The sequence below is a fragment of the Malassezia restricta genome, chromosome III, assembly GCF_003290485.1.
Source record: "Malassezia restricta chromosome III, complete sequence".
NCBI classification, from domain to species: Eukaryota; Fungi; Basidiomycota; class Malasseziomycetes; order Malasseziales; family Malasseziaceae; genus Malassezia; species Malassezia restricta.
This window is the reverse complement of record NC_040195.1, coordinates 653207-670405: the sequence shown is the minus strand read 5'-3', so window position 1 is coordinate 670405 and position 17199 is coordinate 653207. Positions and strand designations below refer to the sequence as shown.

General features: G+C 54.2%; 14 protein-coding genes across 14 annotated transcripts; 8 read left to right on the top strand and 6 right to left on the bottom strand.

The window, feature by feature from the left end:
• Window positions 1–45: 45 nt before the first annotated feature.
• Window positions 46–1122, top strand: MRET_2022 (CCAAT-binding factor complex subunit; the record flags this gene model as incomplete). Its single annotated transcript, XM_027628649.1, has 1 exon — window positions 46–1122. One exon carries the CDS (start codon window positions 46–48, stop codon window positions 1120–1122), a length of 1077 nt encoding a protein of 358 aa, XP_027484750.1.
• Window positions 1123–2023, bottom strand: MRET_2021 (recombination hotspot-binding protein; the record flags this gene model as incomplete). Its single annotated transcript, XM_027628648.1, has 5 exons — window positions 1123–1547; window positions 1572–1686; window positions 1712–1809; window positions 1836–1926; window positions 1952–2023. 5 exons carry the CDS (start codon window positions 2021–2023, stop codon window positions 1123–1125), a joined length of 801 nt encoding a protein of 266 aa, XP_027484747.1.
• A 67-nt stretch (window positions 2024–2090) lies between these two features.
• On the top strand, window positions 2091–3425 carry MRET_2020 (cardiolipin-specific phospholipase; the record flags this gene model as incomplete). Its single annotated transcript, XM_027628647.1, has 1 exon — window positions 2091–3425. One exon carries the CDS (start codon window positions 2091–2093, stop codon window positions 3423–3425), a length of 1335 nt encoding a protein of 444 aa, XP_027484748.1.
• A 92-nt stretch (window positions 3426–3517) lies between these two features.
• Window positions 3518–5323, top strand: MRET_2019 (nuclear protein localization protein 4; the record flags this gene model as incomplete). The annotated part of the gene is made up of 1 exon (XM_027628646.1): window positions 3518–5323. The coding sequence occupies one exon, from the start codon at window positions 3518–3520 to the stop codon at window positions 5321–5323; it is 1806 nt and encodes a 601-aa protein (XP_027484192.1).
• Window positions 5324–5326: 3 nt separating this feature from the next.
• MRET_2018 (uncharacterized protein) lies at window positions 5327–7303 on the bottom strand (the record flags this gene model as incomplete). The annotated part of the gene is made up of 1 exon (XM_027628645.1): window positions 5327–7303. The coding sequence occupies one exon, from the start codon at window positions 7301–7303 to the stop codon at window positions 5327–5329; it is 1977 nt and encodes a 658-aa protein (XP_027484191.1).
• A 150-nt stretch (window positions 7304–7453) lies between these two features.
• Window positions 7454–9385, top strand: MRET_2017 (uncharacterized protein; the record flags this gene model as incomplete). Its single annotated transcript, XM_027628644.1, has 1 exon — window positions 7454–9385. The coding sequence occupies one exon, from the start codon at window positions 7454–7456 to the stop codon at window positions 9383–9385; it is 1932 nt and encodes a 643-aa protein (XP_027484200.1).
• Window positions 9386–9512: 127 nt separating this feature from the next.
• MRET_2016 (Ras-related C3 botulinum toxin substrate 1) lies at window positions 9513–10161 on the bottom strand (the record flags this gene model as incomplete). The annotated part of the gene is made up of 3 exons (XM_027628643.1): window positions 9513–9934; window positions 9970–10113; window positions 10146–10161. 3 exons carry the CDS (start codon window positions 10159–10161, stop codon window positions 9513–9515), a joined length of 582 nt encoding a protein of 193 aa, XP_027484199.1.
• Window positions 10162–10752: 591 nt separating this feature from the next.
• MRET_2015 (uncharacterized protein) lies at window positions 10753–11853 on the top strand (the record flags this gene model as incomplete). Its single annotated transcript, XM_027628642.1, has 1 exon — window positions 10753–11853. One exon carries the CDS (start codon window positions 10753–10755, stop codon window positions 11851–11853), a length of 1101 nt encoding a protein of 366 aa, XP_027484198.1.
• Window positions 11854–12074: 221 nt separating this feature from the next.
• MRET_2014 (large subunit ribosomal protein L35e) lies at window positions 12075–12621 on the top strand (the record flags this gene model as incomplete). Its single annotated transcript, XM_027628641.1, has 3 exons — window positions 12075–12077; window positions 12213–12349; window positions 12390–12621. The coding sequence occupies 3 exons, from the start codon at window positions 12075–12077 to the stop codon at window positions 12619–12621; spliced, it is 372 nt and encodes a 123-aa protein (XP_027484197.1).
• A 339-nt stretch (window positions 12622–12960) lies between these two features.
• On the bottom strand, window positions 12961–13307 carry MRET_2013 (protein transport protein SEC61 subunit gamma; the record flags this gene model as incomplete). Its single annotated transcript, XM_027628640.1, has 3 exons — window positions 12961–12984; window positions 13073–13170; window positions 13211–13307. The coding sequence occupies 3 exons, from the start codon at window positions 13305–13307 to the stop codon at window positions 12961–12963; spliced, it is 219 nt and encodes a 72-aa protein (XP_027484196.1).
• Window positions 13308–13437: 130 nt separating this feature from the next.
• Window positions 13438–13875, top strand: MRET_2012 (large subunit ribosomal protein L49; the record flags this gene model as incomplete). Its single annotated transcript, XM_027628639.1, has 1 exon — window positions 13438–13875. The coding sequence occupies one exon, from the start codon at window positions 13438–13440 to the stop codon at window positions 13873–13875; it is 438 nt and encodes a 145-aa protein (XP_027484195.1).
• A 52-nt stretch (window positions 13876–13927) lies between these two features.
• On the bottom strand, window positions 13928–14621 carry MRET_2011 (cytochrome b561; the record flags this gene model as incomplete). The annotated part of the gene is made up of 2 exons (XM_027628638.1): window positions 13928–14114; window positions 14140–14621. 2 exons carry the CDS (start codon window positions 14619–14621, stop codon window positions 13928–13930), a joined length of 669 nt encoding a protein of 222 aa, XP_027484194.1.
• Window positions 14622–15085: 464 nt separating this feature from the next.
• On the top strand, window positions 15086–15621 carry MRET_2010 (cytochrome c oxidase subunit 5b; the record flags this gene model as incomplete). Its single annotated transcript, XM_027628637.1, has 3 exons — window positions 15086–15388; window positions 15434–15545; window positions 15575–15621. 3 exons carry the CDS (start codon window positions 15086–15088, stop codon window positions 15619–15621), a joined length of 462 nt encoding a protein of 153 aa, XP_027484193.1.
• A 282-nt stretch (window positions 15622–15903) lies between these two features.
• MRET_2009 (SHO1 osmosensor) lies at window positions 15904–17028 on the bottom strand (the record flags this gene model as incomplete). Its single annotated transcript, XM_027628636.1, has 1 exon — window positions 15904–17028. The coding sequence occupies one exon, from the start codon at window positions 17026–17028 to the stop codon at window positions 15904–15906; it is 1125 nt and encodes a 374-aa protein (XP_027484126.1).
• Window positions 17029–17199: the final 171 nt, after the last annotated feature.

Here is a 17199-nt window from a genome sequence, read left to right as displayed (position 1 = left end):
TAGGTTTTGTGTGCCTACTAAACGCCATAGTTGAACGGCTTGACAATGTCGTTCTATCCTCAAGATCAGGGCATGCGTCCCGCAGGTGATGCCATGCATATTCAGGGCCCAGCCGACATGGCCAGGATGCAAGACGTGCCCGCGATGACCATGAGCACGCAGGACAATGTGATGGAAACTAGTCCTGGAAAGCGACTTGGGGCCCTACTCCAACAATTCTCGCGTAGTCCGGCACAGTTTCAGCGCTACTTCTGGCGGCATCAAATGGACCTCGTTGAGAATGGCTTTGACTCGGATGGCAAAGCGATTGACTTTTTCAACTTGGGATCCACACCGAGTGGAAATGGCAGCGCTTTGCCGCTTGCCCGCATTAAAAAGGTTATGAAGAATGACGACGAGGTCAAGATGATTTCGGCTGAGGCACCTATTCTCTTCTCACGCGCTTGTGAGATTTTCATTGCAGACTTGACGTGCCGTGCTTTCATGGTCGCGGAAGAAAATAAGCGACGCACAATTCAGCGCTCAGATATCGCTAGCGCGATTTCGCGCTCTGAACTCTTTGATTTTTTGATCGACATCGTGCCACGCACAGAAGGCCTGCGTCACCGCAGCGCCAGCGTGCCCATCCGCAATGCTATGCCTTCGGCAGCGCTGTCGTCCCCGTTTTCTGGTGCGGACATCGCTCCGCGGCTTGGCATGAATGATTCAGCGGGTGCCCATCAAGCAGCGCCCTTCTTGTCGCTGCGTCCTACTCAGCAAGATGTGCGCACGCGCCTAGATCCCATGGACCCTTCGCTGGGCATGAATCCAGCGGGTCAGCCACTAAAAGGCCTGCCGAAAGCACCATTACCGAGTGACTGGTATTCCTTCCCTACCAATCCTATGGGTGATGCGCGTATTCACCCGGGCACGGCAGCAGGTCTTGGTATGTCTTCGACCAATACGGCACCACCCTCCATGCGCTCCGTGATGGGTCGTAGCACTGTGGATGCGCCCACCTTCATGGACGCGAACTCGTCCCTGTCCATGCCACCCCCTCCAACACGTGGTTCGTTATTGAACATGATGCCATACCCTATGGATGAGGCGGCGTCAAAAGGCACTACGAATCCAAACGAGTAACTAGTTTGTACTCATACCCATAGTTTGTGTAGTATGTGTTTGGTTTTCCAAGTCGAGGGTGGGATGAGAAGCCAGCCGATGGTAGACTCGCTCTGCATCAGCGTCCGAGACGTACGCGGCGAGTCCGGAAGGAGATTCCGTCGGACCTAAGCCACGTAGGCGGATATCATAGACGACTTCTTCGACACGCTTGACATCGTATTTAAGAGTGTCAAAGCGCTTACGAAGTAGGTCGTTCTTGAGATTCAAAATCTGGAAGGCTGCATGAACTTGCTTGACAAGAGAAGCAATACGAATAGGCGCGTCATAATCGCCTAGCGTCACCACATGAATAGAAAGACGCGGCAACTCATTCACGACAGAGATAAGACCATGTAAGTACTCCTCCGTGGTAAGACGCATCTGATTAGAAGGCAATGCATTCACTTATGTGAGTTCATCATACGTACATCCCAGCACGTTTATCACCATCTCTTTTGATATAATGCGCCCTGTCTCAATGTAAAATGTGAAGGCCACGGCGTACACGCTGTGCTTCATACACCACGACCAAACGTCTACCCACTGAGGTGAGCATGGCTGTACATACCTTGTAGAATTCGTTGGGCGGTACATGCTCCGCTAGCACTTTGATGCATGCGCGAATATCTTCAAAGGACGCCTCGACGCTTTGCATGTGTGATTCGACTAAGGTAAGCGTGAATCGTACGTACATTGCGACAGGGGAATGGTGTATAGCTGGATTAAATGCATCGCCGAGACACGCTGCGCTCGATCCCATGCTCTCGCATAATCGCGAAGTGTCTACAGTAAGTGTTTATCTACGCACATCATGCGTAGCTCGCTCAGCTTCAATGTCAGAGACAACCGATGCCAGCATCTCGTGGGACAGGCCATCCATGGTCATCGGTGGAGGTAGCAAAAATGGAGGGCCGCGTCATCCCCGCGCGTCGACGCACTAGCTCAGGATGGAGGCGCCGCCCGATGAGCTCGTCCCGCCTCTGCCAACGAGCATCAAGCCTATTCCCACAACGTTTATATCTTCATTGTCGGCATGGTGGGGCTTATCGCGGCGTCAAACGGCTGAGGCAGAACTCCATTTGTACAAGGCCTCAGGTCTGTTTCAAGGTGCTGTTTTGGGGAATGCCGCGCACGTTACCGATGATGGTCCTGATGGGATTGCACAGGCCTTTTACATACACCCTCAACAGGAGAACAGGGGACCCATACCAAGGAGCAATGCCTTTTCCACGGTCGCGAAGCAGCTAGCCACGTCCGAGGCCGTGAAGGGCAAAGTGGGATGCATTCGCAACATCCATTTGCACGGCACAAAGACAGGCACTTGGATATGGCCTCGCTATGCATCGCGTTATATTCATATGCTAGAGATCGGAACACCAATCCGCAAAATCGAGCGGCCTAAGGACGAGATGCAGATTGTCGTAGTGCACGGCTACGGCGCAGGCGGTGCTTACTTTTTTCGCAACATTCGCGCGTTAGCCAGTATACCAAACTCGCGGCTATATTGTCTCGACTGGCTCGGTATGGGTTGTTCTTCTCGCTCGCCGTACAGGATGCGAGGCACTGCTCCACGGACGCAAGAGCGCGTGGAAGCCAGTGAAACGTTTTTTCTCGAGGCACTCGAAGAGTGGCGCGACAAGATGCAAATTGAGAAGATGGTCCTGGTAGGCCATAGTCTCGGTGGCTATCTTTCCACAGCCTATGCGCTCAAGCACCCCGAACGTGTATCTAAACTCGTGCTCGTATCGCCGGCCGGCTTCCCTGATGGGACTGCGAAAGAGATCGTAGGCAACGATCCGCGCGTACGCAGATTCGGTCCGCGTACATTGCGTTTCATGGGCTGGCTCTGGGATCGAAATGTCAGTCCATTTGGTATTCTGCGCGCATCCACCGTGTTTGGGCCGATGATCATGGGCATGTACACGCGACGGCGCTTCCAGACGTTGACACCGGAAGAGCTACAGACTCTACACGCTTATTGTCATGGTATTTTCACTGCCAAGTCAAGCAGTGAGCAATGCCTGTGTGATATCCTTGCGCCTGGCGCATTTGCGCGCTACCCTCTCGTCCATCGAGTGGCACCGCTCAGAATGCCTATGGTGTTCCTGTATGGTGAACATGATTGGATGGATAGAGCAGGCGCAGACCAAGCACAAGCGATCCTACATGAGGCCGGGAATCACAACGTACAGGTGCATACGGTCAGCCGTGCCGGGCACCACTTGTACCTCGACAACCCCGCTGAATTTGGGGCCCTCGTCCAAGAAGTGTTGGCCTCGTAGTGTTTAGTCATACAAGAATCCCAAGGTCGTCGCGGCCGTCGCGAGTGGCAAGACGGACGACCACGACGCCCCACCCTGCTTGTCGCACGAGCATGCTGATACGCATACGTGCCAAGGATGGCCAGTTCAGGTGTGAAGTACAGCCGGATGATGATGCGAGCAAGCTGTTAGAGCAGATTCTGGCATCAACCAAGGCTGATGCTGAGACACTCACCCTGTCCGACGCGCCACATTCGCCTGGGCGTTCGGCTAGCGAACTGCGAGATCAATCCATCTCGTCCCTTGGGCTCAGGCACGGTGACATGCTGTTTGCATCGTATCAAGATAAGCAGGAAGAAGCGTCAACGAGCCAGTCGTCGGCACCTGTCAGTGAAGACGCGGTGGATGTGTATTGGTCGCAGCAGCGAGGCCTGATCCCGCGACAGCACGATCGACAGTTTTGCCGGCATGGAGAAAAGGGCATGTGTGACTATTGCATGCCGATCGAGCCATATGATATGACGTACCATGCGCAGCACGGTATCAAGCATCTTTCCTTTCATGCTTACCTTCGACAGCAAAACATCGGAGTGCCCTCGGCATCGACGTCGTATGTGCCACCACTCGAAGAACTATCTTATCGTGTCAAAGTACCCTGCCCGTCGGGTCAGCATGAGTCGTGGCCGGCGAGCATATGCACCAAGTGCCAGCCCTCGGCCATTACGCTGCAGCGACAAAAGTACCGCATGGTCGATCATGTCGAGTTTGTGCACTCGGCGCTCATCGACCGTATGCTCGACGCATGGCGCAAAACGGCGACACAGCGCTTCGGATACCTGTTGGGACACTACGAGCCTTATGACAAGGTGCCGATGGGCATCAAGGCTGTGGTCGAGGCGATTCATGAACCGCCGCAGGCCGGTGAAACAGACGGTATTGTCCTAGGTATGCCATGGGACGATGAGGCACGTATCCAGGAGCTGGCAGAATGGTGCGGTCTCTGCGTCGTTGGCATGATCTATACCGACTTGGAGGTGGCAGATCCGACGCACTCGGATCCGACGCAGGCAGGTCTGGTGTCGTGCAAGCGCCACGCCGACAGCTTTTTTTTGAGCGGTCAAGAGGCGCTTTTTGCTGCGCAGCAGCAGTCTCAACACAAGAACGCATGTCGTTGGAGTCAAAGCAGTCTGTTCAACAGCAAGTTTGTGACATGCGTACTGAGCGGGAACCCGATGGGTGAGATTGATGTGTCGGCTTACCAGGTAAGTGAGCAAGTGATGGCGATGGTCGACGCGGATATGATTGAGGCGAGCGTACATCCCACGACAATCCGCTTGAAGCCGAGCGATTCTACGCGGTACGTGCCCGATGTGTTTTATCGGTACACAAACAAGTACGGCATCGACGTAAAGGAAAATGCATCGCCCACGTTTCCCGTCGAGTACCTGCTCGTGACATGCACACATGGCTTTCCCACAGAGCCAAAGCCGCGTTTTCTGTCAAGCGCATTCGCCATTGAGAATCGCCCCGGACTCGAGGACCAAACGCTCGATGGCCTGTTGGCCGAGGTTCGTAATGTGACGCCCGATACGCTCGTGTCGTGGCTCAGTGACTGGCACCTACTTGCCTTCCTCGGCCAAACGGGTTTTTTCTCGCCTGACGACATGCGCGTCGCGTGTTGTGTGGCAGTGACGCACCGTGGCCAAGAAGCTTTGATGTCGTCATCGGGCTGGCAAACGCTCGTGACCATTGCACAGGAAAGTGCGCCGCAGCCCTCGCCGCCGCCGCCGCCGCCGGCTGAGGCCGAGCCCGAGGCGCTTGCAGACGCGCCATCCGAGGGCTCTGCTTGTCCGCACTGCACATTCCTAAACGCACCGGGCAGCACGGACTGCGACGTGTGTGGCTTACCACTACACTAACGCCTATGGAGTCATGAAGCGCAGAGCCCGAAGGCCCTTTTTAGAGAGCGTATCTCTCCCACCAGGCGCACCTGGCTTGTCGTGGCACAGAGCCATGCAATTATCAATGACATTGTCACATAGCCACCGCATGCGTTGCGCCAGCTGCTGGATGTACGTAGCATGCACAGAGAGCGATTCAAGCATGTGTTCAGGCGCCTGAATGGAACGTTGTGCTGCTTGTAGTATATCGTGCTCAGCCTCTAGCAGGGCATACGCATGATCCGCCCGAGGATGCAGCCATGTCAGCTCGTCTGTCGCGTGATTTTTGAGGGCCAACTGAAGCAGTGGATGAAGAAGCGGGTACGTTACGCGAACACTCGGCGGCAAGAAGACAGCGATGCGGGAGCTGGATTGAGCTGGCACCGGTTCTGCTGTCTTGACGGGCTCCGTGTCGGCTTTACGACGCTCATTGGCCAATGCATGACTCTTTGGCATATCGTGCGTCACGGCCTCGGGGCATGGCACGCCCAGATGGTCAGCCATGCGTTGAAGCTGCTCGGCATAGAGGGACAGGGCCTCGTCAATGTATGCGTGAGCAAAAAGCGAATAAGTGCCCTTGCGACGCGCATGCATCTCTGCTTGAAGCTGTTCAGGCGAGCGAATACCGATAGTGGGTAGCCCCTGCGGGCCAGAAGACAAGCGCGAGAAAAGTGGGCGAGACGAACCTCGCATGGCCGCGTTCAAAAGGAGCTGCGCCGGCGGCTGCATGCACGCGTACTGCACAAGCAGTTTGAACGAAGTCGTGTTGGGTAAGACACGCTGGCGGCCACTTTGCGGCAAGGGCCGCGTAAGCACCTCAAAGGCCATGGCCATATCGGGCATAGTCGCGAGTTCGCCCAGTCCCAGGAGGGTCGTATTTAGGGTATGCGTCGTGGGCTCGGACATGGACAGCGTCTGAGCATCTGGGAAGTGCATGTCAAGCCCAAATCCAGTGCGCAAGAGCTGAAGAAACTCGGGGAGGCGGCCGGTGATGCGCAAAAGACGCGCTGCGAGATCAAGCGTCATGACACGCGGCAACGTTCCCTGCTTTTGGAGGCTACGCAGCACCATCGATACGGTTTCAACGGCCAGCTGCGTCGCTGCATTCACATGAGCAGCCGCGAAGGCCGTGGCTTGCGGCGACGCCGTGGCATTGAGCAACTCGCGCTTGTACTGAGTTTTGAAGCGTTGCAGCTTCAGGTTAAAATTGCGCACAAGCGCCACCAGCATAAAGTGGCACGTCTCCTGATTCGGTGCGACGTGACTGTGCCCCGCCTTACCGGCCTCAACCATGTCATTCCACAGATTCCGAAGAAACTTATACCGACCGCCCATGGCCAGCACGCAGAGCACGTCATTGTACATTTTAGTCTGGCGATGCTCAGGCGAAATACGCAAAAGAATCTCGCGCATGCGCTCCGCGAAGATTTGTGCGTGTTTGCCGCCCATACGAGGCGCATGAGGCGATGGATCTAGAGTACTGAGCGATGACAGATCGAGGGGTGTGCTGGCTGATGTTAGCATGGACGAGGGCGACATGTGAGCGTGTCTCCGAACTCGAGATACGAGCTGATAGTCGCGCAATGACTGCGAGTATTCATCTAGCGTCGGCAAGAGTGCCTGGAACATCATGATATGGTGTGCATCATTGAGCTGCGTCGGCATGCGTATCGACCCATCCGAAGGCTGGCTGGGTCGCTCATGCAGGGCTTGCTGGTATATGTTCCACAGCTGATCAGGCATAATGCGCTGTGTCGATGAAATAACGCGCACAAAGTGATCGCATGCGCTGTGGCTGTCCGCATGCTCAGACGCGTCACCTCGCGACGACACAGCTGGCATCGAGATTGTGCTATAAGCAAAGTGCCGCGGTCGAAATGGTATCATAGAGCGTGACATGAGTATGTGGCGCATGCATACAGGTGGCACCACCCGTTGCACCCGGTACGCCACGCCCATCCCACGCCAATCCGTATAGTGGGGGCCTTCTTCTTGCCTCTTCGCTGACGCTGCGCCGGCTGATCAATACGTTGGACTTCGTCACGTGATTGTATCGCCGCGCGTGGGTGCACAGGGACCTGGGGAGGGTGTGTGTCTTTGGCCAACAGGATGGACGAGCGGGCCATCAAGGCAGAGCGGGCACGCAAGCAGCTCTACAAACACCGCGAAGCGCTGCGCAGGAAGCGCGAGTCTGCGCTGTTGGATGCTGATGCTCATTCAAAGGAGACGCAAACCGAGCGGGAGCAGCCAGCAGCGCCCCCTGCGCCAGCGCCCCTTGACAAGACTGACACGGCTGGCGCCGAGGATGCTGTGCCCCGTGAAGCGTCGGATACCGCGGATCTTTTTTCTGCTGATGTATCGGAGCCTCGGAAAGAGGCCGATACAGCGGCTCTGTTTGCTGTGGATGATGCGGCCTCTCGACCAGAAGCGCCTTCTGACGTACCTGCGACCGAGCCTGCACACTTTGCGTCCGAACTGTGGTCGACCGACGCACAGACAGATGCTTTCGACTTTGAGCCAGGTGTTGAAACAAACATGGAGCAGCTAGCTGCTCCATCATACTCGACCGCGGAGCCCGCGACGGGCCTCTTCGACGCAACGGCGCAGCCACAAACGACCACCAACTTATACGCTCCCTTTCCTCAACGTGCAAAGTCCATGGACAATTATGCAGAAAGCTTTGAAGCATCAGTATTTGAGCGTGATGAAGACCAAGCAGCGGCATCCCTATTTCCGTCGCAGGAGCCAGATGCGTCAGGCACACCCGCAACCATGTTTGACTATGCACCTGATGAGGTGTACGAGCCCGATGCTGTCGATGATGTATATGACTATGGGGCGTATGCTGAAGAGTATCCTCAAGCTTACGTTTCTGAGCATGACCATCCAGAGGCTTATCTGGACGACACAGAAAACCCTCACGAGCTTCCTTTGGAAGAAAAGGACGCGCATCAGACGCTCTATCCAGAAGAAAGAGAGACCAGCCAGGGTTGCTTGGATATCGATACCCACCAGGCGTATCCTGAGCATCAAGATACATACGAACAACATTTTGATTCGTATGCCGATGACGAACAGGACGCGCATCCTGAATACTACGAGCATGACACGTCGTACGACGATACACTGGATGCTAGTGTGCGAAGCATCCAAGAAGTGGATGTGCTCGAACCCATCCCTGAGATCCAGGAAACTCGATACTCGCTGGATGAGGCAAAACCGCCTGGATCAGATACCACGGAGGCACCAGCCGAGTCATCTGAGCTACTCGCATCCCAGGAATACGATGCTGTGGATGGCGTGCAAAATCTCTCCCTATTGAATGAGCCCCCTTCCAGTGAAAATGAGCCTTTGGCTGTCGAGGACGCCGCCGACGAGCTACGGGCTCAGCTCACGGCATTGCAAGCAGACCACGAGGCGTTACTGAGCGCTCATGCGGCGCTGACCACTGAGCACGAGCAGCTCCAGCGGCATGTGTCGCACACTCTGGAAGAGCAAGTATCGCAGCTGCAGCGCGAATTGGCAGCCTCACGAGCTATGGAGGCCGAATACAAAAAGACTTTGTCAGTTCTTGAAGAGGAACGACGTCAACTACAGGAGCAATTACAGGTCGCGAAGACGTCAGTCCCAGATTCTGGCCGCTCGAGCCGTGATCGGATGCACAAACGCAGTGCGACCACGTCGGCCACCGCCCCACGTCTTCCACCACTTTCTCAGCAGGAGCCCCATGTCATGCTACCTCGACGCCAGCCGACGAACATGCCACGTATGCGACCCAATCCAGATATGACGCCGAATCAGCAGCACCGTCGCCAAATGAGTTTGTCCATGTTACGTGCACGTCTAGCCGGTGATGCAGATGATGAGACATTTGCCCCGTCGCTGCCCACTCGCAAGCTGTCGATCGTCCATGACGAAAAGCAGGCGTCAAGCTCTGTGCAGCGCAGCGTGAGTATGGCCCACACACAGTCTCATCAGTTTTCGCAAGACGACGCACTGCTATTCTGTGGCTCCTGCAAGGGGGATCTATTGATTGTCTAAAGCACCATATTTTCATACATGATCATCCAATGCCAATACAAGCTCTATAACCTAAATGTTATTTATATGGACAGCAGAAATGGACAGTACAGCGCTGTCGTGAATATGAAGGGGAAATTGTCAAAGATCACAAGACAATACAGTTGTTCGGCTTTCGTCGTTTCATAGGTGCAGGGGATAGGACGCATCGAATGGCTTCGTCGAACACACCTTTCAGTCCCTTTTGCGTAAGGGCAGAGCATTCCAAGTACCGCACCGCGCGGATTTCCTTGGCCAGCTGTACTGCCTGGCTGTACGTAATAGGCGCCATGCGTCGGTCACGCAAGCGCGCATTCATTTCAGGGTCTTCGCGGAGATCCAACTTGGTGCCCACGAGGATGATGGGGGTATCGGGGGCGTGGTGTGTCACCTCCGGCCACCACTTGGTCTTGGCATTTTCAAAGCTCGATGGGCTCACAATAGAGAAGCATATGAGAAAAACGTCTGTCTGTGGATAAGACAGCGGACGCAGTCTGTCGTAATCTTCTTGACCTGCCGTATCCCATAAACCTGAACAGCGTCAGTGGCGCACAAAAGATACGTACCAAGATTGACAGGTCGACCATCCACCATGACACTCGCCGTGTAGTTGTCAAACACGGTCGGAACGTACTCGCTCGGAAAGGCATTCGTGGTATACGAGATCAACAAGCATGTCTTTCCCACGGCACCATCACCTACGACGACACCTGCCGTATTAGTCTCCCGAAGTACCACATACATTTGATATTACGCATAGTAGAAACGCTGCGTCTTTCCTGCACACCAAGGGGCTTCCTCCCACTCCAGACGGGTCGAGGTCACGAGCACAGGACAGAGCGCGGACCGTCGCTAGTGTAGCCAGTCGCTCGCACCCTTCTCACTCCCAGGCCGGCCGAGACGTGTGCACAATGCAAGACAATCAAAACTAGCACACTTGCGCCCACTCCACCAGCCAAGCGTGGCTGGATCCACATCGGCCGAAAGCCTTGCATGCACCGGCCCATCAACATCTACGCATGCATGTGCGCACGGGCAACATCCAAAAAGCCAAGAGACGCACCCTGGCCTATCGATGGCGTATATAGGGAACGGTCGTTTCTTAGAACGGCTTGTGATAGTTCCGTGCGTGTGTCCCATCGTGGACCCCTTCTCAACAGCCACTCCATCCCTCCCCCGTGAATCCCCTTTCCCCTGTCCATCCCACGTAGCTCGTTGCTACGACGACGAACACGATCCCCTCCCAGCCCTTCCCTACCCGAGCCCCATCCCCACGCCCCTTTTTTTCATTCTGGTAGCTCGAGCAGGTCTCGAGCATTTTTTTGCGCAACTTTCCCCCCAGCCCGCTAATGACAGTGTCGATGATGTCACAGACGACTGATTTTGGACCTTACGAAAAGCCACGAATGCCTCGTATGACCATGGCCCTAGACACAAGCATGCCGCAGACACTGGAGCGTCCAGCATCTTTCGAGTCGGACAGCGTTAATGACAATGATGATAATGATACTACCCTCCGATCAGATTCCAGTATTGATGGGACACCGATACAACTACCTCAGCGACCAGATGTCGCCCTCACACGCGACGTGCATTGGTTCAGCCCTCGTCAGCGAACTAAGTGCATGTCGCCTTCGCACTTAATGCCCATCACCAATCACGGACTCGCCTTGGCGTCTGTGCCCTTGCATGTCAAAGAAATAGGGCCGGCGCCACGATCCGAGGATCGTGTGCGTGCAGCTCAACGCATGTTTCATGCAGTGGCCAACTCAACAAGAAGGTCTCGGAAACTACAATCTAATGACCGTACACGCCCAAGCTTGTCTGCAAATCCTCGACAGAAAAGAATGCTGCATGATCCCTCTAAGGATCCTCTCGAATTTGTGCCGACCATGGATGGCACACAGCACTGCGTCATTGCCACCGATCGCAATACCTTTGAAATGGTCGTGACACCTCCCTCGCCGAGACCTGACGAGCACGAATGGGAGCGCGGCTCCGTTGTCACGGGCGTCAGTATTACATCGCACAAAATGGCGCAAAGTTTGCCGCCTCAGCAGCCGACACTCACGCTTCAGCCCCCACCTTTTGAGCTGGCACCAGGTCGTGCACTCCAATTAGCGCGACGAATAAAGCAGACCGGTCAGCAGGCACAAATACATCAACAGGCACGTGAGTCAGAAGTGGCTTCCGTGCGTACATCGATGCTGCACACTATGCGAAAGTATGCGCAGCATCGTCAGAAAGTGTGGCAGTGTGAAAGAGGTGCCAAGGCGGCAGCGGCGCATGGTACCTCGGATCGATATACTCGTACGCCCGTGGCCGCCGATGATATCATGGCATACATAGCGAGGTGGAACCGTGGTGCAAACTCACCTACTTACATTCCACCGAACATTCGGCGCATGGCTGCTCATCAAATGCGCTGTCGGTCCACGATTCATACGTAACGACTTAGGCACTGTATGGCACTCTTCCCCATAGCCCTTGGACATCGCCCCAGGACCTGCATAAAGACGCGTCTACTTGCATCCTCCACTCGTATGGGTCACGTGTAAACGATACCTAGTTTTGGGGTGATCACGTGTATTTGTGCAGCAGAGGGGATACGAAGCCTTTGAGCATAACGCTTAGTCCCAACCACCCTTTTCATTCAACGAGTGTCGTTGTCATGGTATGTACACACGCAAATGATGCGCATAACATGCCGCTGCCGTGCCAGGGTAACTCTTTCAAGTACCATGTGACGGTATTGCGATATTGATGCGCTTCGATACATCAAAGAACAGTATGTACTAACTCGTATCAGGCCAAGGTTCGCACCCAGGATCTCCAGAACAAGTCCAAGGTGGACCTTCTCGACCAAGTGGCTGAGCTCCGCAAGGAACTCCTCAGTCTTCGTGTCCAGAAGGTTGCCGGTGGTGCCTCGAGCAAGATCGCCCGCATGTACGTGCAATCCGATTGTGACCCAAACTAACCTTATCAGTAACACGGTCCGCAAGAACATTGCCCGTGTGCTCACCGTGATCAACCTTAAGCAGCGTGCTAACATGCGTGAGTTTTACAAGAACAAGAAGTTCCAGCCCCTGGACCTTCGCCCCAAGAAGACTCGTGCCCTTCGCCGCAAAATGACGAAGCACGAGCTCTCTCAGAAGACGGAGCGCCAGCACAAGAAGGACGTGCACTTCGGTGTCCGCCGCTACGTTCTCAAGGCATAAGTAACTTGCATTCGGTGTGAATGTAATTGTGCTATGTGATATGCCTGGCGACGGATGCATGCAATGTAGTTTGTATTCCGCCATCGCGTTGCATCTGTAGCCCTTGCTACCCCTACCAAAAATGAAGGATTCGACTAGCGCGTACGCGCTTTTCCCTGAAATGCATTGTGTGTGATAGAAATACGCCGGGTGGTATGCAGGCCGAAACCGGACATGAACATAGGGCTGTCTATGCTACTATCAGACATATGTATCGTCCCTCAACGGCTTAACCACCGTTTGCATAATAGAAAGGGGGATGTACGCGATGATTCCACATTATGCGCCACTCCTGGATCGTTAGAGGCATGTAACGTACACAAGCTGAATATAGTAATCATATAGACGCCCAGGATTCAAAGTGAGATTTGTGTTAGCGCTTTGTTCTTGCTTAATGCACATGGATACATACGATGTTGTTAATAGGGATGTGAATGAGCTTGACCATGTAGCCAATCAAGCCCATAATGACAAATCCCAAGCCGACAGCGCGGCAGATCTGGATGAATTCTAGAGGGATTAGATGATACCTGAAAGACAATGAACGTACCCTTCTTATCCGGCTTCGTGCATCGATTCAGAAACTGTGTTCCTTCGTTCAAAAATGCAATGGGTTCTTCCACAAACTCCCGCATACGCTCCGACATATTGGCAATCGTGACACGTCTACCCAACGCGGCGAGCCTCCAGCACGACAAGGATTGTGTCACGTGATCTCGATTTCGTGGTCTCGAAGGAATGGGCGCTCTTTACCGGCCATTAGCTTGTTAGACCATAATGTTGATGCCGTTCGCAACAGTTCGTGCAGGAAGGAGTCCACTGGCTCGCATTCCGCAGTGTGTTGCACAAATTCGTCTTGAAAGCACAGTGGCGGAAGCTCCAGTGGATACATCAGTAACATCGGCACCGATGCCTGTCCGCTACCCCTACTTTGTATCGCGTGTGGGTCTGGACGGCATGAGTTTGCCCGTGTACACAGATATTCGGAACGGTGGTTCAAGGTGGCTTACACAGATCCGAAAAGTTGAAGGCGATGCTTCCGCATTTTGTCGCGATCTGTTTGACGAATTTGGATGGGGCGACCCGTACGACAAGTCGAACCCTTATGCCAATAACCTTGTCCGTGTCTCCAAGAATGCTGGACCCAAGACAGTATTCTTGCGTTCAAATGTCTCGCGCGAAATTAAAGCATGGCTCGAAAGCCGCGGCTTTTGAATATGTAAATGTGTTATACATGACATCATACCCCTATGAAGCTGCGGACCACTTATGGACTGCCGAATCCCCATTTGGACAAGTCAACGCGGTTTGCGATGCCATATGACGTGACCACAACCATGGCCGTCGTAAAAGCCACCAGGGGAAGTCCTCCTGTTTTCTTCATCCACTGAACTTCCCAAAAGGCCAGAACAAGCTCTACTAGAAGGAGCGCGCACAATGTATATCCACTCATGCTGTTGTAAGTGATGCAGTACGTACCGATGATATTTCCACATGGCCTTGGCGCGCGACTCTGTGCCATAGAAAACATTCTTCCAGTACAAAGTCGAGGCACCAAAAAGAACTTGAAGCCAGAGTAGCATGATGATACAGAAACCGAGTAGGCCGTGCCAAGAGATAAAGTGCTTCTGGCCGGGTAGACTGTGCAAGTGCCATATAATCCATGCACCCATAGTCATCATCGGCAGACCAGCGCACAAAATGAGAATTTGGTGCCACTGTAGCCCGAGCTTCTTTTCCGCTTGCGCCCTAGTGGGCTGGAGGATAAGTATGCTTTGTACCAGGAAAAAGAGGCCGAGGGTGACCAGGAGTGGATGCCATGCAAAAGTAGGGATGTGCCAATTCTCTGAGACATAAAATACAGCGACGCATACACTCGCAACGACGGACGCGGCCCCCATCTGCGCCAACCGGGCACCGGAGATGTTATTGTGCCATAACAATTCGCCTATTGTAGGCATGGTAGATGGTTGACCGGGTCCTTCTCCACATGCGCAGGTTAGGATCCCGAAAAGAAAATTTGGACGACTACACAAGTGAGGCTGAAATTGCCCCACGGAATCTATATCAACACTCTATGAATCGTTTCGTAGAACGCCTGAACATAATTGCATGCCGATAAGGATCGATATTACCGTTCATTAGTACTCGAGCGCCAATACACGCATGGCACACTGAGTCGGAGCAAGGTGGCCCTGGATGTCATACTAAGGGTGTGTATCGTAGCAATTGTGAGAGTTCCTGTGGTCGGGGCAGCATCGCATATCCGGTCCTGTGTCTTAGATGTGTGGTATTTTTGTAAATATAAATGATCGGCGGAACGACTAGTGGATGCTGCACGTGCCCAAAGAGTGGCGGGCTGCCTGGTTTTGCCAGAACCGACAGGGCCGCGGTAACTCATCCTGTACCAACCGAGTTAGGACAAATGTCGTTCCTCCGCAGCAGCATTACACCTTCGCTCCGCGCTTCTCTGCGCACTGCCTCGATTCAGCGTGTGGCTATGCGCTCGATCGCCTCTACGCCCCTGCGCTTCTCTGAGCACCACGCCCCTATCATCCAGGGTGAGGGTACGAAGCCTGGTACCATGGGTACCGACGAGAGCCAGAGCACTGGTCTGGAGCGTTTCGAACTGATGGGTCGTCTCCAGGGTGTTGATGTGTTCGACATGTCGCCACTGGATGCCTCGCGTCCTGGCACCATGAAGAACCCCATCAAGGTTCAGAGCATGGTACGTTGAGCCATCATGGTGAAACAGGCACTAACAAGTTATCAGGCCAAGGAACAGATCGTTGGTAGCACGGGTTTCCCTGCCGAGTCGCACGAAACTGTTTGGCTGAAGCTGACCGTTGATCAGCCCATTGCGCGCTGCCCCATGAGTGGTAACGGTACGTCGTGAAGAACACTGACATGATAGTGTACCAGCTCGAGTACATTGGCCCTCAGGATGACCACCACCACTAAATGCAAGTATATGATGTGGTGCATCTTCATAGTCGACGTACTCCATCGAAATGAAACCACTCTATATTGGCCGCGGCAGGGTTTGCACAGCAAAGATGCGCTACATGCCATCCCACTATAATGAGTGTACGCATCCACCCAAAAGAACTCACTCTGCGCGCTAATACGCACCTCACTTCGTATCTCATTAACAACTAGCATTAGCATGCGATACATATGGGGTGCCCCCTTTAGGTTGCACAGATTTTGCAACCAATTTCAACCATGGTAGTACATCATTACTTAGATCAAACGGAGGTAGTTGCTTGGCACAATACCGAGCTCACCATTAGGGCGCTGAGCCTGCCACCACTTGCCAGAGCTGTCGACAATCTGGAGAACGTCGCCCTTGGCGAACGAAATCTCAGTAGGGTCGTCCTCACTGGCCTTGTACGAGTAGAGAGCCTCGGCGCGTTGTAAAGCACTTTGCGTGCCTGAAGCGCCAGCGGCAGCAGCCGGAACGGCACCGCCAGCAGCACCCGCAGTCGAGGGGCCGAGGTTCGAGGAGAGGATAGGTGGAGCGAGGTTGTCGTCCTTGGCAGTCTCGTTGAGAGGCAATGAAGCGTCCTGGCGTGGAGCCTGAACAAATGGCGTCTCGGTCGACGTCGCGTTAACAGCACTGCCGGTCGTGGGCATGCCGATTTCAACATCATTAGGGCGCGAGTAACCATTCGACAGAGGGTCTGATCCAAGAGCATTCGGCGTGCCGAGGTCAGGCGACCGAGGAGCCATCGAATTGGCAGCCTGAGGAGGGTACGACATGCTGTTGACTCCGACCGAGTCCACAGGGTTTTCGCCCTGGAAACCTGCGCGCTGGCGAAGACCGCTGCCCGGGAATGAGCCGATGATGCCACCTGGGCCGCTAATGCCGGAGCCTTTGATACCGCCGAACGAGTCGTCAATCTGCTTGTTGGGGCGGTGCTCAAGGTCGAACTTGACGGCAAAGTAGCAGAGAGCAAACAGGTTACCGAGAGCGAGGATCAGGAAACCGGTCGTGAGCGCTGTCATGGAGCCGCGGTCGTTATTAGCTTCGACCTCCAATAGGTTCATACGCGAATCAGCGTAAAGGTGAGCATCGGAGACGATCAACGTAATGGCAAAGCAAGCTCCAAGGAAAACAGAGACCATGAAGTCGGTGGGGAAGGGAAGGAAAAAGTGGCCAAAGATGGCAAAGCAGAGGAAAAGCTGAATCCAAATGATGAACCATGCGGAGTGGGAGTAGTCGAACCGGTCAAAGTATGACTCCGACTGGCCGTAACACAAGCTCACGAAGGCAATGAACCAACCGCAAATCATCAGGAGAGCGCCGAGCCCAAACACGGCGAGTCCACACTGCTTCATGAGATCCAACTTGGGCAGCTTCAACATCTTGACAATGAGTAGATCGAAGTACAAAGAGACACGCGGTGCGCACCGTACTTGACGAATGTGGCGTGCGCAGAACGTACCAGTTGGCGGTTCGTACTTTTTCGGAATCGTCGCGCCATTCGCGGCAAGGCGTGTTTACACCCAATCATGGCTTGCGTTTCAAAGTGAGGT